The 24,196-nt window shown below is 42.0% G+C and overlaps 2 protein-coding genes across 2 annotated transcripts in view; both read left to right on the top strand.

Moving 5' to 3' along the window:
* Positions 1-1,700: 1,700 nt before the first annotated feature.
* LOC119410843 (matrilysin-like) lies at positions 1,701-15,135 on the top strand. The gene is made up of 10 exons (XM_037677765.1): positions 1,701-1,835; positions 4,105-4,343; positions 6,368-6,516; positions 6,801-6,929; positions 7,006-7,191; positions 7,244-7,379; positions 8,007-8,140; positions 8,579-8,735; positions 14,576-14,679; positions 15,035-15,135. Exons 1-10 carry the CDS (start codon positions 1,701-1,703, stop codon positions 15,133-15,135), a joined length of 1,470 nt encoding a protein of 489 aa, XP_037533693.1.
* Positions 15,136-20,463: 5,328 nt separating this feature from the next.
* LOC119410844 (collagenase 3-like) overlaps positions 20,464-24,196 on the top strand; it is a 9,031-nt gene continuing 5,298 nt past the window's right edge. The window contains exons 1-4 of the mRNA XM_037677766.1: positions 20,464-20,583; positions 23,414-23,664; positions 23,772-23,920; positions 24,027-24,152. Of these exons, the coding sequence (XP_037533694.1) occupies positions 20,464-20,583; positions 23,414-23,664; positions 23,772-23,920; positions 24,027-24,152 (646 nt within the window). The remainder of the gene's footprint in view (positions 20,584-23,413; positions 23,665-23,771; positions 23,921-24,026; positions 24,153-24,196) is intronic.

The raw sequence follows: 24,196 nt of genomic DNA on the forward strand, positions 1-24,196 counted from the left end.
GTGGAGAACTCGTCTATCGTTCAACAGGGGTGGGGATTTCCATGTTTAACTGTCACCTGCTTACAATTAGGGATGCACTGATCCACTTTTCCCACTTCCGATACCGATACAATATCTGGGGTTTAGTATCGGTTGATACCGATTTGATACAGATAAACAGTGCTGAATTCTGTTCAACAAACTCAGCGTGCTCTTTAGGGTGAAATCTCTGGAGATGCTTGATTAAGTTGGTCGTGTTATTACTGGAAGTTTTAGTGACACCCCTGGAACCGTTGCTGTGCACGTATTGCACGTAGCTGTCATATGTGTTGGCTGAAGTGGTGTGAAATAGTTCCAGATGGCTGATCCTTTCACTCGCTCCATTTTGGAAACAATCCGTGCAGTGAGTTTGCTAGCTCGTGACGTCTCTCAAAGCACAGAATATAGAATTAGAGTGAATAGATCTGCCCAGTCGTGGATGGGTCACATTGTCACGATACCCGATCCAGAAGTTTTTTCGATATCGGGACTGATGCCGATATCGGTATTGGATCGGTGCATGCCGTTATTGGTACTCAGCCCTCTGTGAATAGCAAGCGGCCATCAGGGCACTAACGATCGATTATTAGGCTGATGGTCCTCCTTTTACATGTGAACAACTAGTTTTGGCTGTCACCAACAAACTGGTTGATCCACTTTGAGAAGCTGCTATTTATAAGACTGAGTTTGTTGCAGCTCCTCAGAGTGAAGAAGTCTTTTGGATCAAAGCTGAAACGTTTCAACAAGAAGAATCCGTCCAGAGGACCTGACTCAACCACCTGGATTATTGAGCATGTATCAGAACATTGGTCATGGCCATTTTAAATGGTTACAGAAAAATGTGGCTTTTGGTTTCACTGTGCATTTTCCTGCTAAATTTAACTCCCTTTCCTCGTCTGTGCTCAAAAAAGAAAGTCACAGCAAGATCACAAAGTTTCTGTAAAATCCAGCTCCAGTAGGAATGCTTTTGGTCCCATAAAGGCCCGCAGTGACCGATTGGCTGTAATTGTAGTCTGGATTTATCACAGCAACCCCACACTAGTCTGGGTCTCCTGGCTGGTGGCCATTTTGTTTTGCGAAGGCCGTAAATCCACCCCCTGCAATTTTGATTCCTACATGCATTGAAAGGACAAAAATATTCTTTCGCTGTGTTATTTCAGGCGAGACTGCAGGATGTGTGGGACTGAGCCGACTCTTTCAGGTCACCGTGTTTCATCAGGCTGAAGGGAGTTTCCTCTGCTGAGGAAATATCTCATTCAAAATAAGATTTGTGTGTGTTTTAATGTAAATATGCACATGTTTTGACCTGAAGGAGCTCAAGCTGACAGAAGTTGAGTCAGGTTCTGGGTCCACATTCGTTTCATCACACATATTGTTTTCCTTCAATTTCGGACTTTCACATTCAGTTTAAACACTAGAAGAAGAAACTGATATAGTGCAGAGAACATTGGATCTATTTTAATCTCCACGACCACAAAGTATGTCTCATGACAAAACAAATCTTCAGTTGACCTTTTTTTTTTTTACTGTCCTCATCTCTCGAAACCCCTCCCTGAGCCCATTGCCACCACTGCACAAGGTTTTTTCTAGGATTTGCGGATGGCGTGAGTCACAATGAGTGCTTAAAAGGGCTTCCTCATTAACCAGAACTTCCATCTTCATGCATCGGTAAAGTGTGTGAAATGCAGGTCATGCTGCTCCCTGTCTGGTTCCGGGTCTTGCTTCTGCTGGACCCGGGTCTCACAGCACCTGCACTTGTTCTGGAGGGAGGGAGCACGCCTTCGCCTGAGCCACAGCTGGACCTGCAGCTGGCCACAGTAAGTGCACAAATAACTTCAGTACAGATGTGTGAGAGATGACTGCATGAGCTTCTGCTGAAATCTGGACTGACACGTGAAATAAGTCTTAAGACCACACATTTAGAGTGTGTGTTGTGGTCTGAATGTTTCTGATCCATTCTCTTTATTCAGATCCGTTTTTCTTCTGTACGTTTTTCAGCACGTAACTCCACAGTTTTTGTTCCGTTTCAATAATTCGTAAATCAAAACGTTCAGCTCGTTCAGGACATTTTGATACTCGTGGAATTTTTACTTTTTGAAATATTTAGCTCTGTCGGCCATGTTTTTCTGATTGAAAACGAATGGAGCTCTCCACATCCTTCAGAGCCTTCATGCTGTTTTGCAGTTTGCAACTTTTTCAGCTCATTTCAGCATTTTTCAGCCTCTTTATGCTAATTTCAGTGTTCTTCAGCCAGTGTTGTAGTCAAGACCACCTAACACGAGACCGAGACAAGACCAAGACTTTTAGAGCCCAAGGCCAAGTCGAGTCCAAGACCTCAACTCTTGGAGCTCAATCTTTTCACAGATTCTCTGTTTTATAATATTCTGTCATGACATAGTGACAGTTTTAACAAATATGTAAAGAACATGCAACTTTTATAAAAATGTTTTTTTTTATATAAAAGGTACATAATGAAACTTTAAGTTTGCTTTTGAATGAATGTATCATCTTTTTATAAAATTTCAAATCTGTGAAGAAATCAGACATTCAGTGGTTTTTGCACAATAATGTTCATGTCATGTGACCCACTGACACAAAACTTATGTTAAACTACTCTACTAGACCTGACAGATGAGATACCTTCATTTATTTATCATTTTAAGACATTTTCTAATTTTACACAATTTATTTGTTCAAAAATCATGGTTTTCACTCAATAACTAATTAGAAAATGTTTTAAAATGAGAAATAAATGATGATGTCTTGTGTGTCGGTCTATCAGAGTAGTTTAACATTAGTTTTGTGTCAGTGGGTCAAATGATGTAAAATATTTTATTTTTCTGTTTCTGAAGAGTGTTTTGGTTTGGTAATTTGTTGACGGTTCCTAAGTGAACCATTACATCTCAGAGGAGGGGCAGACGGAGCGCAGCTGATCGAAATCAGACTGCCTGCTTCGGATCGAGTGAGATGAACGCACCGCTGAAGCCACGGAGCTCGAATGTCCAACGTAAAACTAACTTCACCACGGTAGAGAATTGAGGCTCCATCATAGCACGAACAGTTCAGAAACAATTTGAAATGGAAAAAAAAAAGAGCTATATATTAACTGATTAAGTCGTGCTTTAGACTGATTATTGCAAGTGAATCTATTCTGACTGGTTCTGAACGAGGCTGTACAGCAGACAGACGCTTCCCTCTCTTCCAGGTACTGGACAAATAAACTGGACAACATTCTGGCAATTTAGTGATATTTCCACAGTTGTGGTCTTGACTGGTCTGAAATAAAATCCTGAGTCCTCAGTGTTCGAGACCGAGGCAAGACCGAGACCAAAAGCAGTCGAGACCGAGACCATCAAAAAGTGGTCTCGAGACCGGTCTCGAGTACTACAACGCTGCCTTCAGCTCCTTTCAGCGTCCTTCTTTTCCCTTCAGCTTTTTTTCCTGCACCTTTTAACCTCTTTCAACTACTTTCATCTTTTAGTTTTTAAGCAGCCTTTATGTGTCTGTATTCAGCTTTTTTGTAAACATTCATGCTCTCTCTGCCTATTTCATCTTGTGCTGCTCAATTTTGCTCTAATCAGCGTTTTCTACACACTTCTGCTGCTCTCATTTTCCTGTCTTCAGCAAATATCAGCTGTTTTAATCCAGCTCACATTAACAGCTCAGCAACAAAATTTTTCAGCTGGTTTCAGCTTATTCAGCAGCATTTGGTGTGTTTCAGAGGAAATGACATTCTTCTGGTTAAATCATGCTTTCTGTGGCTGTGAGCGGAGAAACTGAACAAATTTGAGCAGAGCTTTTCCAGCATCTTCATTTTCTCCTTCCTTATTCTTCTTGCTTTTATATTTTCTTCTGAGTAAGTTGCTTCCTCAGTTTTAATGGGAAATTTATTTTAACAACTAGGAAGATATTCAACAGGTTGTAAAACTTTTAATCATTCACAAGATGAAAACCCAAACATTTATGAGAAAAATTATGATTTAATCAATGTTCCAACCAGGTTTTACAGTTGAGCACGAACTTGTATGAAAAATATGATTTTCCATCACATAAATGACAAATAGTTCTTTCTGTGGTGTCCGATAGGACTACCTCCATCAGTACTACAACCTGCAGACGGATCCTTCGGGCCGCATGAGGAGGAGCGGGCTCTCCTTCACCTCCAAAGTGAAAGACATGCAGGCTTTCTTTGGGCTTAATGAAACAGGAGTGCTGGACTCCGACACCCTGGAGGTGATGAGGAGTCCTCGATGTGGTGTTCCAGATGTGGAGGACTTCAGTCAGGTCCAGGGGACGCGCTGGAACAAGAACATCTTGTCTTACAGGTATAAGCCTTAAAGATGTTCATGTCAAATACCAACCCAGCAGGCGATAAAACCTCTGTCAGAACTGGGCCGGAGCAGCTGTCACAAATCATCATAAACGACAGATTTCCAACCCGAGGGACGTTTTGTTCGAACACCAACAGAACAGGATGTTCTGAAACTGATGTAACACTGTCCCCTGATATGCAGGCTGTAAAAAATCCTCGAGTTACACACAGAACAAACATATTTATAGGGAGAATCCAGGAAAAGCAACTATAATCATCATTTAGAGGTTTCAGCAACACATCTGGCTAACTTTGAGCTTGAGCTGCTGCTGCTTGTGTCAAATACAACACGTTAGTTTCATGTTGAGCAGTGTGCACTGATGACATCAAGACTTGTTTCACCATGAAAGGAGGGACAGGTTGTGTAGCCGTTAATGTCAGACCATCGCTCCGTCACCAGAACAGCTGACCTCTCGGCAGACCTCCACATGAATCTTAAGCTCAAACTTTATCAAGTCCTCAGATGGTGTTTCAGGGTGGAGGCAGCTCAGGAGGGTTCAGGTGGTCGACACAGACTGGAGTCTGGTTCAGGCAGCGAGGGGACACAGAACGAACAGTTCAAACCATCGTTACACCGGAGGCGTAGAGACAAGAGAACTGGGCGAAGGGAGGGGAGGCTGGGTTGCCAGGAACCTTCAACTGGGCCAGAAACTTTTGACTGTTTCTAAACCATTTTCTCTGGTAGAGTCTGTATTTCTTTGGGATGTTTTTCCACAATTTTTGTTCTGTTTCAGCAATTCATGAATCTAAACATTCAGCTCGTTCAGGATATTCCTGCTGTGACTTTTGCTTTGGTGCAATTTTTACTATTTGAAATATTTAGCTTTGTCGGCCATGTTTTTCTCATTGAAAATGAATAGAGCTCCCTTCACTTCCTTCAAAGCCTATGAGCTGTCTAAAACTTTTGACTGCTCAGCTTTCCCCCCCCAATTTATTATTATTATTTAGCTTTTTTCTGTTCATTTCAGTTTCTTTTGGCTAATTTTAGATTTCATTTTTGCTCATTTTTGCTTTTTATTCTAGTTTAAGCTTTCATATGTATTCGCAGCTATACATTTTGACACATTTTCTGTTAATTTCAGCTTTTATGTCCTATATTCAGTTTTATTAATTTTTGCTAATTTCAGCTTTTTGTTCTTTTTTTTAGCTGCTTTCAGCTGATTTTCTGCTAATTTCAGCATGTTTCTGCTACTGTTTGCATCTTTCTGATAATTTCAGCTTTTATCATCAACTTTCAGCTACTTTTTTAATACTTTCAGCTTTTCAGGTTCTTTATTGTCATTTGCATCACATGTGGTACATGAGGTGGAACAAAATTCTGTACAGGGTCCCAGTTACATCCAACAGTAGCAAAAATATAAAGTGCAAAAAGAAACTGTATATAAGATCTAAGATATCAACTAAGGAATACGCTAAGCACTATAGTGCAAAAACAATATGCTGAACAACAGCAGCACGAACATGAGTCTTTGTGAGCAGATGAGATTTTTGTGGCCCTTTCGGTTTCTTTTTCTCCTTTCTGCCTTTGGTGTATTTCTCATAAGCTTTCAGTTGTTCAGCAGCTTTCAGCAAAATCATTCAGCAACATGCATTCAGACTACATTACATAGTATTTATGTTAGTGAAGACTGATGACATCGTAGCGCTCCAGCAGGTCCAGGCTGCTCTGAGGACCAACTGGCTGCAGCATCATTCCCAACTTCTTACTTTCAGTTTATCTCAAAACATTTTGATCTGATGTCTGCTTTGGTTTGTTAAAAAAACAAAAAGTCTCCTTGATGAGATGATCTTCCTGTTACCAAACTATAAAAACTTTGCTGTGTCTAGTCAGAAACTGACGAAGAATCTCACAACGTCTCATTAAACCAGCAAAGGAAGCTCTCCGTCCAACATAAGAGATAAACAAAGATGTCATGTTTTCTGTTGTGAGGCGTTGTGACACGAATCAGCAACAGTTCACGTTGTTTCCTCTCTCAGCATCGGCAGATACACCAGAGATCTGCCTCTCAGCACTGTGGACTCTTTAATCCAGTCAGCCCTCGCTGTTTGGGCCAGAGCCAGCGGCCTGACGTTCGTCCGGTTACACACCAGCAGCGCTGACATCAGGGTGGAGTTTGTGACCAATGGTAGGTTTGTCTCTTCGCTAACACCAAACACTGACAGCAGAGGACACAAAGTCCTGACAGCTCAGTGGCATTAGAGGTGGGGAGCCACAGCGGGGATTTAACCTGCAGCAGCGTCATCCTCCAGCCTCTGAACCCGACTCACCCGACTCACCCGACTCACCTGACTCACCTGACTCACCTGACTCACCTGACTCACAGGAGGTGAACTGAAGCCTGTCATTTCCTGCTAGCATGAAGAAAAACTTTTCTCTGTGGTTTCTGTTTCACGTTTGTCCCGGTTGTAGCCCACGGCGACTTTTATCCATTTGACGGCCCCCGAGGGACTCTGGCTCATGCTTTTGGTCCAGGGTTGGGCGCCGGAGGTGACACACACTTCGATGATGACGAGCGATGGACGGCAGGAGGAGGATCAGGTGCTGAACTGACTCATATGGAATAATCATCACCAAAGGCTTTACTAACCATGAGTTTGTCTTTGTGCTGTTTCAGGGTTTGACCTGCTCATGGTAGCAGCTCATGAGTTCGGTCACGCGTTGGGCCTCAAGCACTCCAGGAGTCCAGGATCTGTGATGTATCCGACCTACAAAATGTCCCGTCCTTCCAACTTGCTGTCCAGAGAAGACGAGGCCAACATCCAAGCACTTTACAGTAACCAGATTTTACCTGGGTCCACATGTTCCACATGTTTCCTTCTTAGTGGACCCTGATCCATCCTGATGTGTGCCAGGTCCTCAGATTGTGAGAAACGTTCCCTGGATGTCCAGACCACTGTTCCCCCGACTCATGCAGGACAGATGTGCACCAGACCTGACGTTTGACGCAGTATCAACCCTCGGAGACGCTACCTTCTTTTTCAGAGACAGGCATGTTCAGATCTGCTCCTAATATCTCTTAATAAACAAACATTCATAATTTCTTCACTGAAAGCCTGTCAGAGTCAGGGTCAGAGTTACTTTATTTGGCATTCGCGCCACATGTGGTACTTGTGGTGGAACGAGATTATGTACACAGGGTCCCAGTTACATCCAACAATAAAATGTAAAAGAAAAACAGTAATAACATCTAAGATATGAACTAAGAAAAACATCAACTAAAAAAATACACCAAGCACTAATACCATAAAACAATACATCGAACAGCAGCACGAACATGAGTCTGTGTGAGCAGATGAGCACGAATGAACACATCAACACGAAGCAGATCAGCAGGAACATGAAACAGATCAGCAGCAACATGAAACAGATCAGCAGCATGATGTGATTCTTCACAGTGATTATCCTGGTTAGAGATTCATGAGTCTAAAAGCCTCAGGGTAGAAGCTGTTCTTCAGTCTAGTGGTTCTACACTTAATGCTCCTCAACCTCCTTCCTGAGAGGAGCGGGGCAAAAAGTGTGTGCTGGGTGAGTGAGGTCCTTCATGATGCAGGTGTTTGTTCCAGAGCACAGCGTGATGTCAGCGCTCATCTTTAAAATGTGTTTTTCTTCTTAAAGATATCTTTGGATAAAACACAACGAGCAGTCTGACATCAAAGAAGGTCCCATCAGCAACTTTATGCCTAAGATTGAAACTAGGATTGATGCTGCCTTCTGGATACCTCGCAGATCAGCAGCGTACCTCATTCATGGTAACTTCCATCATTAGATCCCCTTCACACTGGATCATGACCTTGCTGTGCTCTTCTAGACCTTTAGGACCTGGAGGAAAACCTCTTTCATGATGCTGCTTCACTGTCAGTGTCGTCATGACCAAGACACGAGGCTCTAAAAACTTCTTTTTAAACTCTGGACAACCAACCGGTATAAACACGCTGTCACCTCAAAGTTAAACCAACGCTCTAAACCCTCCACAACCTCTCACAAGGAATGGGAATGTCATTGTGCTCTTAAAACAGTCCTGAAGACCTCGCCAAGACCCTCCAAGGACCACCAACATTTCTGCTGGTTTTCTATCACAGCAGGGTCATCATCTGGTGAAAGGAGTCCTCCTGAACCGATTTCATCAAAGCATGAATTTTATGATTCAGAAAACAAGTCAGACCAGTTTTAACTATTTCTGTTGGCAGGCTCTACGTTCTGGACAGTGAGAGGTTCTGTTATTAAAGGGAAGCCCAAAGCTCTGAGCTTCTTTGGGTTTCCAGCTTGGGTGCAGAGCGTCGAAGCAGCCGTGCACGTTGTCAGAACGGGCCGTACCCTCTTCTTCATGCAACACATTTACTGGAGGTGAGTCGAGATCAGAACCAAAAGACGGGGCTGTCAATCTTTCTCCAACTGAGATGATGTTTGAACACCAGGGGACTTTTATTTTTCAAATAGTTTGGATTAACAGTATATAAAAATAAAAGCTTGAGTCCTGCTCGGTCCAGAGGACTGGAGACACAAAGAATAAATATGAACCCTGCAGATCAGAATAAACTCTGTCATGGTGCATGTACCGACTCTGGTGCAACAGCTTGCTGCTCAGGCCATCTTGTTCTGGATCTGCACCTTTCAGCTTCTTTATGCTCATTTCAGCTTCTTTCTTCTCATTTCAGCTTCTTTCTTCTCATTTCAACTTCTTTCTGCTCATTTCAGCTTCTTTCGGCTCATTTCAGCTTCTTTTTTCTCATTTCAGCTTCTTTCTTCTCATTTCAACTTCTTTCTGCTAATTTCAGCTTCTTTCTGCTCCTTTCAGCTTCTTTCTGCTCTTTTCAGCTTCTTTCTGCTTTTGTCAGCTTCTTTCTTCTCATTTCAGATTCTTTATGCTCATTTCAGCTTATTTCTGCACATTTCAGCTTCTTTCTGTTAATTTCAGTTTCTTTCTGCTCATTTCAGCTTCTTCATGCTCATTTCAACTTTTTTATGCTCATTTCAGCTTCTTTATGCTAACTTCAGCTTCTTTCCGCTACTTTCAGCTTTTTTCTGCTAATTTCAGCTTCTTTTTTTTTTTTTACTTTTTTTTATTTTTTTTTTTTTTTTTTTAATATTTATTATAGTGACTATCTAGTGTAGGTTTTTTTTTTTTTTAATAGGATAGAAAGAAAGAAAAGACAAAGTAAGACTCCAAAATATAAGAAATATATACAAATAGAGCACACGTCAAAACACCCGGCCACTGTCTGTTCGCCTGCAAAGAACATGACAAAACACAGCAACAAAATACATATGTATAAAGAACTTAAAATATTCATGGCTTTGCAGTAAGTTTCCATAAATATATATACCCATACCTACGCCTATATACATACATACATACATACACATGAATATACACTCACATACATATCTATATATCTACATATAAAGCCTACATAAGCATCCCTGCTTCTATTTGTGTGTGGTTGTGAGCATGCATAAGTGTATAAGGCTTCTCTAATAGAACATTTATTAGTAACTGTGAAGCAGCAGAGACCCGACCCCCAAGACCAGAGGCAGACGAAAAAGGGGGGACCAGAGCCCAAGACCCCAGGAGGGACCCCGACCGCGGAGCCCCCAGAGCCACCCACACAGGACGAACCACTCACCCACCCCCCAGAACGGACCACAGGGGAGAACCGGAAGATCCCCACCAGCAACCACATACAGTGACCCCCCGGGGCCAACAGCGACAAACTCATAGGCCCCCGTCGGCACCTGCCGCACCGATGTAGGTCCAGGTCCAGGCACCGAGGCCCGGGCACCGAGGACTCACACCACCCAGGCCAAGGCCTGACAGGGCCAGAGGACCCGAGCCCCACCAGGCAGACACCAGGCCGAGCCGACACACGCCCAAGTGCCCAGCCCCCGATACCAAGGGCCCCAAGCGCGCTGGCAGGCAAGGGCACACCCCACCAGGGGGCCGCGCGATAGGGGCGCGATGCCAAGCACCCCCAGTTGTATCAAAGAGGGGGCAGTCCGAGTCTTGGCCTAACAAATACCCATTCATACACAGACACAATCACACTATCCCAACCTCAATCTCACATTCATTCACTCAAAGACATACAATAACGATACATTTCATTCTTATTCCCGATACACACTCTAAACCCCCCAGGTCCAAGACATGTACCCGCCCTCTACAGGGGGCAGCCCATGCCCAAACCCAGGAGGTAAACCCATTCATTCTTGAGCGGAGAAGAGCCAATACCCCAGAACTGGCCCAGGCCATGCCCCGCCGACAGGACACCCCCCCACCATGAAGAGGACACGCCACCAACCACCCCCACACACCGCCAACAACCAAGCATGCACCCCCAGCCGACCGCCCGCCAGGCCCCGGCAGCCACCCCGGTCAGCGGGCCAACCATGGCACCCAAGAGCCAAGCTCAGGGGGTCCAAACAACCCCAGGGAGAGCACAGCGCCAGCACCGCCCATGGCAACCCCCAGACCCTGAACCCCCACATAGTCCTGGTCAACACCCGACGGCCTGCCCTTCTCCAGGACCCCACCCCCGGAATGGCAGTCAGGGAACTAGGTGGGTAGGAAGAGGAGAAAAAAAATAAATAAATAAATAAAAATAAGACCCCGACACATACACCCCCACCCCTAGATGTGCTGTTGATGTGTGTTGTTGTAGAGTGCCATTAAAAAGGAAAGAAGAAGGAGCAAAGGCTGGCAAGGTGCCAGTTTCCCCTCCACCCCAACTCTATCCAAACCCTAGTGTCTAAATGTAACCGTTGTAAGTGAGCACAGGCACAGGGGGTGAGAGTAAGGTCATCCCACCACCCATAGCCATGTGCCCACTTCAAATTCCTATATATGAATGTCATGAGGATGTTATGAATGAATGTCTAAGGTGTACAATAAAATTGAGTCCCAGGTGGCTATGGTCAACAAAGATGTAAAATTGTTGCAGCACACCCGAGCCCAAACAACCCTAAATGTATGGAATTGAAATGAAGAGGGTGGAGGTGCATGGTGAGGGATGGGGAGAAATAACTGTGAGAGCAAATGCTCCCACAGGGAGTCAGCTCCCCCACTGACCCAACAGCCCCCCCCCCCCCCCTCCCCCCCCGGTCCCCCCCGCGCCTGAGCCCAAGACACCTCTCCATCTGGACCGACCGCCAGGCCCGCTGAGCTCCAGACTAGAGAGGGACAGAGCCCCGAGGGCCGCCAGAAGCCGCACCAGCAGCCTACACACCCGAGGGCCACCAGGACCCCCACAGACCGCAGTCAGCCCGCTACCAGATGGAGCCAAACCCCACCAGGACGACCCGGCCAAGAGCGCCCGCCCAACCGCCGACAGTGCCAGGAAGCACCGGGAGCGAGCCCCCACCACAGGAAAGGGGCCAGCCAGCCGGCCATGCACAGTCCCGGGCCGCCCCCAAGGACATCCACCCCATCCCCACCCCAGAAGAAATACTACACCCACCCCTCATTCGGACATCTCTCAAAACACATAGCACATTAGACACCTAGGCTGGGTCAAACTACCCCCTCCTAGGGGCCACTGGTCACGCCCCCAAATACCCAACCCCCCAGCCCATGACCCACAACCCACCAGCGAGCCAAAGGCCCCCGCCCAAAACCGGGCACCAGAGCGCAAGCCGGCCCAGAGCCCGGCAACCCGCCCGCCAGAGCCCAAGATCCCCGAACCCCACAGGCCCAAGCCCGGGGGCGACAAGCCCCCAGAACCCCAAGCCCCCGCGCCCACCCCGAACCCACACCAGCACAGCCAGGCTACCAGATCGGTGACCCACGACCGCCGCCACAGACCACCTGAGGGCCTGCATGCAGCCACCAGCAGACATCCCCCAGAACCACCCAGGCCCTCCCCAGAGGGAAAGCAGTGCCCCCCTGCCCAGGTACCCCCAAAAGCCCAGCCCCCGGCAACCCCCCCGGGGCCCCAAACCCATACACCCACCTCCACATCAACCCCAAGGCCCCACAAGGTCAGATCCCAGACTACCCACCCTCACTATGTAACGGAGCCGATCAAAGGAGCCCACAGAGATTGAACCAATGTGTCGGCAGATGCTGTTTCAAGACTGATATGATCTAACAGAAGATTTTTATACTGATTAATGCTAAGATTATTTTTATTTTTCCAATTCAGGAGTATGGTTTTCTTTGCGATGCATAAGGCAGTGAAAATCATGCGACATGTATTTTTTTTCCAGGGTAACATCTTCCAAGATAGCCAATAAGCAAACAGACGGAGAGAGTGGAATATTACATTTCAGACATTTAGACAAGTCTTCACAAACCTGGACCCAGAACCTCTGAACGGGTGGGCAGAACCAGAGTGCATGGATATAATCATCAGGAATATTGCCTGTGCACTGTGAGCAGTTGTTAGATGATGTAAATCCCATCCTAAACATTCACTGACCTGTATAATGTACTCTATAAAGAACTTTATACTTTATTAATTGTAAGTTGGAGATTCTAGTCATTTTAAATGTTCTTAAACATATTTGAGACCAGGTGTTTTGGTCAAAATTGATTGATAAATCTGACTCCCATTTTGCAACAGGTAACATTATGGAGTCATTGATTCTAGACAATTTCTTGTATATTTTAGATAATAATTTGGGGGATTTAAGATTAAGGAACTCTAACACACATATTGGTGTTTCTAACAAAGTTTTATTAAGCTTAAATTTCTTTTTTATGATAGACTTAATTTGTTGATATTCTAAGAAGTATTTATTTTCCATGTCAAATTGTATTATTAAATTATTAAATGGAATAAAGTCTACACCTTCATATATGTGTTCCAGACGTTCAATTCCCTTGACTCTCCAACCTGGGAAATTTAACATATTATTTTCTTGTAGGATGTCAGGATTGTTCCAGATGGGTGTATGTCTACAGGGGAGTAGTGAAGATTTTGTCATTTTCAAATACTCCCACCATGCTGTCAGAGAAGAGCTAATACTGATGCTTTTAAAGCAAACATGTCTTTTTATATTTGTGCTAATAAACGGTAGATCTGAAATCTTAATATTATTGCATAAAGTTTGTTCTATGTCTATCCAAGTTTCATCTAATGTATTTGGATTTAACCACTTTGAGATATATTGTAACCTATTGGCTAAATAGTAGTGATAGAAGTTGGGAAGTTCTAATCCTCCGGTATCTTTGGATTTCTGTAATGCTTTTAAGCTAATACGTGGAGTTTTGTTTTTCCAAAGGAATTTAGATATCAAAGAGTCCAGTGACTTAAACCATTCAGCTGAAGGTTTATTTGGAATCATTGAGAATAAATAGTTTATTCTCGGCAGGACCATCATTTTTACTGAGGCAACTCTTCCCATAAGTGATATGGGCAGAGATTTCCATCTAGTAAGATCATCTTCAATGTTCTTTAAAATTGGGATATGATTCAATTTTATTAAGTCTTCCAATCTAGGAGAAATATTAATGCCCAAGTATGTAATGTTACCTGATTGTAGTCGTTCATTGAGAGAAGTATTAAACACGCAGTTTATTGGAAGAGCTGTAGATTTTGACCAATTTATAGAATAATCAGAAACTTTTGAGAATGAGTTTATTAATTCGATAACATTAGATATTGAATTTTCTGTGTTCTGAAGAAAAAGTAAAACATCGTCAGCATAAAGACTAATTTTATGTTCTATATTTTTACACAGTATACCTTTAATATCAGCAGTTTGTCTTATTGCTGCTGCTAAAGGTTCAATAAAAATAGCAAATAGTGCAGGTGAAAGTGGACATCCCTGCCTGGTCCCCCTCTGTAAACAGAAGCTTGAAGATATTTGATTATTTGTCCTGACACATGCTAATTTCAGCTTCTTTATGCTAATTTCAGATTCTTTATGCTAACTTCAGCTTCTTTCCGCTACTTTCAGCTTCTTTCTGCTAATTTCAGCTTTTTAGCTACTCATCCAATTTCAACTTTTATGTGCTCTTTTCATTATCTTTTTGCCTTTTTCAGGCTATGTGCTCTTCAGCTTCTTTCTTCTAATTTCAGCTATTTTGTTTAAATTTTAGCTTTTTATGCTGATTCCAGAATTTTTCTAAAAATTTACTGCTTTCAGCTTTTTTTTGTTTAATTTCCAGCTGTTTCAGGTGATTTTTTTTCAGCATGTTTCTGCTGAATCTTTGACAATCTGACGTTGTTTCATTTCATTTTCAGTTACAATGAGAACCGGAAGGTGATGGACTTTGGTTTCCCGAGGTCCATCAGCGAGGACTTTCCTGGAGTTAACGCCACGATAAACGCAGCGTTTTATAAAGAAAGTGAGCAAATCTTCTCTTGTGTGTTTGCTGGTTAGGTTGGGTTCTCGTGCATTAGAAAACATGAACCAGTAAAGTTTATAACGACGTTTCCTGTATGTCTGTGGTTTTAAGGGTTTTTACTCTTCGCTCTGTTTGTAACTCAGGAATGCTAATTTGCATGTGATCACAGCTCCCTAAAGCTGGTTATTTTAGCAGCACAGTCTGTGATTTAAACTATAAAATCTGCCATTGAAGTTATTTTTAGGACGTATTATAGTTTAACTGTGAGCAAAACACAATACTCGGTTCAAAAATCAATCGCTGCACTCATCTTTCTGTTTGACTCCTGAAGATATATCTTCTCTTTGCGTCTCAGAGTTCATCTACTTCTTTTTGGGACCACACGTCTACAAATTTGACCTGACCCTCAAACACGTCGTTGGAGTTGAGTCGTCCAGGTCCTGGCTCAGCTGCTGAAATGACTTCATGAAGGAAATTCAGTAAGGAGTCATTGAAAGCACCAATTAACCATTGAAAGACCTTCTGGGGGAAAATCAGCCACACGTTAATTATTGTCTGTTTTTATTTATTATTTTATTTTGTTTCAGTCAATAAACATGACTTTTTCTGACAAATCCTAATGATCCTTCTACTTTTTTTTTTTTTTAATTTTGTCAGAATTTGTTCAAATGCTCTCATAAGCTCACAGTAACTTTACTACACTCTTGTGTTCCTGAGGGGAACAATCTATTTAATTTCAATTTATTCAACGGATTCTAATTCAAAGGATTCAAGGTTTTTTTATTGTCATTCACATCACATGTGGTACATGAGGTGGAATTAATTTGTGTACACAGGGTCCCAGTTACATCCAACAATAGCAAAAATATAAAGTGTAAAAGAAACAGTAAATAAGGATCTAAGATACCAAGATATACGCTAAACGAAAGTCCAACGGTACAATAAAGATTTAAGATATATGCCAGTCACTAATAGTGCAAAACAATACATCAAACAACAGCAGAACGGTTCTCATAGGTTCGGTTCGGCTATAGTTCATAATGTGAGCAGAATCGGGCTCGGAGCCCCAAAACTAACATAAACTAAGACTTATTCAAAGCATGCAACATAAATACAGAAACAAGGTGCCAAAAGTGAAAATAAATAAATCTACAGCAGCATGGTCCTATTGGCAGAGTGGTTCTGATGACAGTGAGGTTCTCTTAGCAACATGGTCCAGTTAGCAACATGGTCCAGTTAGCACCATGGTACTGTTAGCGGCGCGGTCTTGTTAGCAGCATTAGCAGCTCCCATCAGCAGCTTGATGGTAATAATGACCGCAGCAGCTGCCCTCCAGAACTGGGTCCGGCAGACGGAGAACATCCAAGGTTTCTCAGCGGAACCGAATGTGTCCGTAGAGTTTGGTCCATGCAGGCAGATGGAGGATCTTATCAGATCATAAAATAATTTATTCCTCAAAGTAACGGCCTTTCTTGTTACCTTTTGATTTTTATTCTAGTGTCTGTGTGGTGCTTTGCTTTTATATCTGAGTCCCTCTGAAAATATCTACGGAGTTCTACTCTCCCCAGAAGCAGAACCTTCCATTACAGATGTTGCTGCAGAGTCCCACCTCTCATCTCTTCTGACAAAATCCTTTAAGTTTGACTGTAAAGAGCAAACACTTGTAATGTGCACAAATAAATAATTGGTACTAAAAAGCTGTTGCACGTGCATGCAGGCTGCAGAATTGAATGTTCTACGGCTGACAGCGGCAAAGCAGGACGTCATTTGGTGCACCGTGCTCCTGCAGCTTCAAGGGATTCAAGGGAGGATTATTTATTGTCATTCACATCACATGTGGTACATGAGGTGGAACGAAACTATTTACACAGGGTCTCAGTTGCATCCAACAAAAATACAAATTGTAAAGAAAAACAGCAATAAGATCCAAGACATGAACTAAGAAATACGCTAAACTAATAATACACTAAGCACTAATAGTACAAAACAATGTGTCAAACAACAGCAGCACGAACATGAGTCCATGAGCAGATGAAGACACATGAACACAGCAACATGAAATAAATCAGCAGCATGAGATCAGCAGGATGGATAGTCAGCAGCACATGTGGCATTCGCTTGCTCATCAGTACGAGTGAAAACTAACTAGAACTTTGCATTTCTACCATGAGTACAGTTAAAAAAATAATTAAGGAAATAAATAAATAAATAAAACTGTCATGTTCAACCACAAAGAGTAAGTTTGATAAAAAACAAAAAAAAGGGCGGCCTCATTTTCAGCTACTTGATCTGAAGAGTCTTCAGAAAACTCTGGACTGGAATTGAAAGAAAACTGTCAGTCAGTTTGGGCATACTAATGGGGGAAATTCCTATTTTTCATTAAAATTTGCTGTAAAATATGTCAATTAAAAAAATCTGAAATGTGGAGCTTTTATATTTATTTATTTATTTTTTTACAAAAGACTCTTAAAGAGTTAACATTTTAAACATCTGTTTATATTGTATATATTTCTTTCAGGCTGAGATAGCTCTCTGGTTTATGGTGGTCCTGACTAGTTTATTGTGAGAAAATATTAAAAACTAGAAACATTTGCATTTCCTTCGAAAATGCTTATACTTTTATTATTTTTGCTGGAAAAATGCTTTAAAGAAAGTTTACTTGAAATACACCAATAGCTAAAAATTTGAAAGATGAAGCTGCAAAAAAATAAAAAAATAAAAAACATGTTAAAATGTAGAAAAAGGTTGTAATGAGGTTAAAACAGTTAAAATGTACAGACAGGCAGTACTGTATTTAGCAAAAAAACAAAAAAAAAGCTAAAAGTAATGTGAATAAAGGCACATGTGCTATTAAACAGCAAACAAACCAGGTAACTAAGAGCCAGATGAAGAGAAATATTAGCAACTAGCAGCAAAACACCAGCTTAGAACCAGAATTTGCTAACATTTATTAAGAAATAAAGAAAAGGCTAACATTCAAAGCAAAACTGTGAAAAATCCAGTTTAGTACAATTACATTTGCTCATAAAACCAGTACGTATCTTTGCTGACCCACATGTGTCCAGCTGTGAAGTTTTGACATTTCTTTGTTTTGTATGTGTTCAGGATGGCTCTTGGCTACTACCACACCACATTTTAGCATTAATGATCTAAAAACAGCTGGAATGAGTAGAATTAAGTTAAAAACAGGAAAGTAACAACAACAGCTGTACATCAAACACATTACTGAACAATGAGAAGCAGGACTGATGATTTACTGTTCCCAATTATCTGAGTGTCTCCCAGCTGCACAGAGTTAACATTCAGTTACCATGGAAACACAGCTGGACAGAAGAGAAACAGCAAAACTTTAACGTAAACTCTGATATTACGAGAACGGTTCATCACAGAGCTGAATCAGTGTGTGATAGCTGAATGTCGTGTGAACTGATTTAAAGTTGAACAACAGACTGTCTTGGTGGAAGTCTGCTGAAGTAGTGACAGTTCAAATAGTAAGATGTTGAAAGATTTCACTGAAGCTCAGTTCATTTCAGATGGATAAAATGATGCTGACTGTGGTGGATTTTTAACAGACAGTGAGAAACGAACTTTTAAAACTCAAAGAATAACAAATCGATCTTGTATCCAAGTTTATTATTATTATTCGAAAGCGGAAAAAATATGCGTTCAAAGACTCAGCTCATTAGGAAGAAGAGAGCGCAGATATGAAGTCACATTCATCCTTTATACATTTCCTAATCTCCACATGAAACTTATAAGGAAGTGTTTTCCTCCCTCATGTCATATAGAAGACAAAACACCTGTTGGAATTAAGAAAAGTCTAGATGAGCAAGTCAGGAGGTCCTCTTCTTCCCAAGCTCTTCTCAGGAAGCAGAAAGGATCCAAAAACTGGTAATGAGGAGAACTCTTCATCAGGTAATGAGGAGAACTCTTCATCAGTCACAAACAATAAATCTAAAGAACGTCTTCACTTGTACGCAATTGAAAAAGGTTACATGAGTTTAAACCACACATGAAAAGTAAATGCATAATATTCAGTAAACACAAAGTACATTAATGTTTCTTATGCAAAACTTTATATTTTCCATTAAACTGACAAAGCTTAATATTTTGAAACATTTAAAAGATGTCAGTATCAAAAGTCATAGAGGAGCGACCTGAACAAGCTGAATGTTTTGGTGCCTAAACTGCTGTAGTAGCTTAAAAACTGTGGGATGATAGATGCTGAAAAATGTATGGAAGATGTTTGAACAGGATCTCAACAGTGCTGAGTCCAGCTACAGGCAGGAGGTAGAACATCTGGAGAGCTGATGCAAGAAGAACAACCTTCACATCAGTGTGAAGAAGACCAAGGAGATGGTTGTGGATTTCAGATGCAACAAAACACACCTACACTCCCCTGAACATAAGAGGATCTGTAGTGGAAGTGGTCTCCAGCTACAAGTACTTGGGTGTACACATGAATGACAACCTCAGCTGAGGCAACAACACCACCAGCCTGATCAAGAAAGCTCATCAGAGACTCTACTTCCTCAGGCGGCTGAGGCGAGCTGGTCTGGGAAGCTCAGTCCTCACCTCCTTCTACAGGTGTGCAGTGGAGAGCACCCTGTGCTCCAGCATCAATGTGTGGCATGGAGGCTGCACAGCTGCAGAAAAAAAAGCTCTGCAGAGAGTGGTGAAGGCTGCACAGACGACTGTTGGAGTCAGTCTCCCCACCATCACAGACATCTACACCTCCAGATGCAGGAAGAGGGCCACCTGTATCATGAAGGACCCCACTCACCCAGCACACACACTTCTTGCCCTGCTCCCCTCAGGAAGGAGGTTGAGGAGCATTAAGTGTAGAACCACTAGACTGAGGAACAGCTTCTACCCTTAAGCTGTTAGACTCATGAATCTCTAACCAGAATAATCATTGTAATGACACTTTAATTGGTGATATATGACTTTACCCATGCTGCTGATTATCCATGCTGCTGATTATCCATGCTGCTGATTCTTACCCATAAGCTGCTGTATTCATACCCATCTGCTCACTACATACTCATGTTCAGGCTGCTGTTTAATACACCATATTATATTAAATTATATTTGTTTAGCATATACCTTAGATCCTTGTATATACAGTCGTTTCTTCTTTTTTTATTATACCTTATATTTTTGCTATTGTTGGGTGTAACTGGGACCTTGAGTACACAATTTCATTCCATCTCATGCACCACATGTGATGTGAATGACAATAAAGAACCTTGAACCTTGAATAGTGTGCATGCATGCACACTATTTGCTCTTTTAATCATTTGGTGGATGTTTCCCCTGAGGTAAACTAACTCTTAGAGAGATCAACTGTGTGGACCTGACTGGTGTCTATGGAGGAGAACAACAACAACAACAACAACAAACGAGGACGTAAACTTGAATGTACGTTAAATGAAATGAAATGTTTGTGGTCGGCGTGACATAAATCTGTTTTTATGCCTGCTGTGCAGACGCGTGTACAGACGAGGCTCAGACTAATTTAGGCTTTCCTCATAAACAGCTGCAGGTTTGTACTTGACTTCCTCAGAAACATTAATTCTTTACGGTGAAACCTGTTACAGACAGAACCAGACACATGCAGATGTTTAACTGGAGGTCTGAACCACAAAATGACTGCAGGTATGGCTGTAAGCACCAAGACGGAGCCCCCCCCCCCCCCCCCCCCAGGTCATGTGACTGCTTCAGAACTTCATAAATACCACCATAAATGACATGTGAAGTCCCGAGCTGAATGAACGTTAAAACATGGAGCGGTTCTGGATGTGGACGGCTGCGCTGGGCTCCCTGATGGTGGTGGACGTGGCGTGGACTCGACCCGTTAAGGAGGATCAGCAGCTGAAGCCTCAGGATGTGCAGCTGGCTCAGGTTTGTGGGATAAAAAAAACAAAGGAGGAAAATTATAATCATGTGTTTTATATGTTTGAATCTTTTATTATGACTCATTGAACATAACTGGGCCTGCGTTCAACTGGAGCAGATAAAAAGTGTAGCTACAGTTTAGTGTTTTCTTTCATTAGAAATAAAATACATATATTTTGGCTGAACCTCAGTTTCACAGAAAATGACCGAACGTACACCGGTGGTTAAAATGTAAAATATAAATATTTGTACTTGTTTGTTCATTTAAAGTTAATTAATATGATTTTTGTTGATGAGCAAGAGGTTTTAATGGAAAACGTTTTTTTTTCTTTGTCAATTAAAAATGAACAGATTTTTTTTTATGTTGTCTAATTTTAATGGTGAAAACTGTTTAAATTTAGTTTCAACCAAATGAAAACGAATGAATTTTAAAATAAACAATCCATGTTTTAAAATATAAAGTGTATTAAAAAGTAATGAGAACCAAGATCAGATGAAACGTTAAGGCTGCTGCCAGATGCTCATTGTGGTCACCATGGTAACACCTGCATCTGTCCGACTCACAGTACTCCTAAGAAGACAGGCAGACGAAAATGCAGAGCAGAAAATACGCCTAAAACTAGTCTGTGTATGAAAACTTTTTTCAAAAAAAATTTTTTTTTAATTCTTGAAACTAAACATACATTTAACCATTTACAGAATATGTCTGTGTTTTATGTAGAATATACGTTAAAATAATAATTTATTTCTAGTTTTATGAAGGAATTTTTAGCTCAAATACAATGAAAGTAAATGAGAGTTTGGATGTACTCTGCAACTTTGGAAGATCTGAAAGAAGAAAGTCCTGCAGTGAGAGACACATCAAGTGCTTCATGTATAAAATATATAAAAACAATGTAAAGTTCAAGATAATAAGAGGAGTTTGCATAAAGTTAGAAGAGATTAAACTCCTCTAAGTTCATAGTGTGTGACATCATCACTCTATAACAACATGTGGTTGAATTTTAAAAAATTAAGACGTTTAGTTTAGTTGTGTAAAGTTCAACTTTTATGACCTGTTTAAACTTTTAACGATGTTTCTGCTGTGCTGTCCACACTTCAGAACTACAAAATTTTTGTTTGGCTTTTCCCACTCACTTCACCTAAACTCCATTAATGTCTCAGACACTTCCTGGAGTTTTCTGTGATTTTTGTCTCCGATGAACCTCCTGGTCTGAAACATCAAAGCACCATTTTCCCAGTTGAACTGATTGTTTTGAAGTATTTTTGGCACAAGTTTATCTAAAACAGAGTGCAGCACAGAGTGACGGATCCTGGAGAGTTGAGGGAGACATTTTATTTGCCACCAGGTGCAATGGTGGAACCAGGGGGTGGCTACTGGTGGCCCTGGCCCCTTTAACTTAATCTTCATCCACTCCAATCATTTGAGGAAACTATATTTTAAGCAATACAAAAACTACAAAGCATTGTTTCCTCAATTGACAGGGGTGGCTGGTTTACATACATATATGATGGTGGCCATCTTGGATTTTCATGTGGCAACCCAATTTCTGTAAGGAACCTTATACGCCTTGATGTAGCCACATACTAAAATGAAAGTCGGTACTTATTTTTCAAGTTATCATGCACACAACATGCGCAGACAGACAGAGAGTATTTCCAATTTCTCTTCTTAGCATCACTACAGGGTACAACAAATCTTGTGGAAAAAAAACAACCAACTCCATCTGAAACAACAAACGCATGCCACACGTAGATCATCTCTTTTAATTAAACAAATATATATTTACCTTGAATTAGTTTATCTTAGTTTTTTATTTATTTTTAAGATTAACAACAATATATTTTATCTGAAGGTGTTTTTCACGACACTCATGGACAATGGGCAGTAGCAATATAAAATGTTTTATGTGAATCACAATGTAAACATAAAACAGTGAATAAATAATGAAATAACTAAAAAACAGCCAGTGTCACAAAGAGAAATAACATGAAGAAATGATCACGACAAGGGCAAAAATCTGATGACAAACTGAACAGTTATGTAACAATTTATTAAAATATCCACATCATGTTCATCAATACACTTTGTCCTTTCAGGCAAAGACTTGCTCTGTCAGAGTTTCACTAAGGAAAAATACAGTTTAATGCAGAGTGATTAAGTTCTTTACAGTTATTTGATACTTTATTTACATTATACTTATGTATGTGTTGACCTGTGGGCGCAACTGGCTGAGTTGCTGCCTCTCAGCGAGCAGGTCCCCGGTTCAAATCCCTGTCTGGGGGCCTTTCTGGGTGGAGTTTACATGTTCTCTCCGTGCATGTGTGGGTTTTCTCCAGGTACTCCGGTTTCCTCCCACAGACCAAAAACATGCATGTTAGGCTGATTGGTAACTCTAAATTGTCTCTTGGTGTGAGTGAGAGAGTGAATGTTTGTTTGTCTCTATGTGTCCCTGTGATGGACTGGAGACCTGTCCAGGGTGTCCCCCGCCTCTCACACAGTGACTGCTGGACATGGGCACCAGTGACCCCTGTGACCCAAAAAGGAAGAAGCGGGTAAAGATAATATGGATGGATGGATGGATGGATTGATGGAAGGATGGAAGGATGGAAGGATGGAAGGATGGATGGATGGATGGATGGATGGATGGATGGATGGATGGATGGATGGATGGATTGATGGAAGGATGGATGGATGGATGGATGGATGTTGATCTGTCTTTTATGGCTTTCATTAAATACAGCACCTTACTTTTGTATTTTCCACTACTGTAAGTATTTACAGAAACCTTTCAAACAGAACTGTCCCAAAACCTGATGTCCTGATCTCCAACAGACCTACCTCAGGATGTTCTACAGTCTGGACCTCAGAGATCCTCGAGGTGGAGCCAGGAGGACCAGGTCTGTGTCAGCCCTGGAGGAGAAGATTGGAACCATGCAGAAGTTCTTTGGTCTGACAGAAACTGGACCCCTGGACTCCGACACACTGGATGTGATGAGGAGGCCCAGATGTGGTGTTCCAGATGTGGACAACTTCAGCTTCTACCCCTACAGGCCTAAATGGAAGAACCAGACCATCACGTACACGTAAGAGCACTTCAAGTCAGACTGGCGTGGACCTCTTTTTGTTATTTCCTGTCAACTCTTGGTGTGGGCCGTACATTGTTCCTGATGTTTTGTGTTTCTGTGTGCAGGATTTCCCAGTACAGTCCAGACATGAGCAGAGAGGAGGTGGAGAGGTCCTTCCGTTTGGCCCTGAAGATGTGGAGCGATGCAACTCCACTGAGCTTCGTCAAGGTCAACCAGGGCGAAGCTGACATCGTCCTCTCCTTCGCTCGCAGAGGTAAGTCAGAAAATAACACGCCTGCCTTCTTATTTATAAAACAGAACAGAGATGTGCGTTCGTTTTCCTTCTCTGTAAGAAGACGGGTCTGTTCCTGCTCCTGCAGATCATGGAGACTTCTCTCCCTTCGACGGCGCCGGAGGAGTTCTGGCTCACGCTTTTCAGCCGGGAGATGGGATAGGAGGAGACGTGCACTTTGATGAGGACGAAACCTGGACTTCAGGAAGCCAAGGTGTGTTTTCTAAAAATGTTCATCTAAAAGAAGAAAAAAGAATA

This window comes from Nematolebias whitei, chromosome 6 (assembly GCF_014905685.2).
Source record: "Nematolebias whitei isolate Nwh7 chromosome 6, NemWhi1, whole genome shotgun sequence".
In the NCBI taxonomy this organism is placed as follows: domain Eukaryota; kingdom Metazoa; phylum Chordata; class Actinopteri; order Cyprinodontiformes; family Rivulidae; genus Nematolebias; species Nematolebias whitei.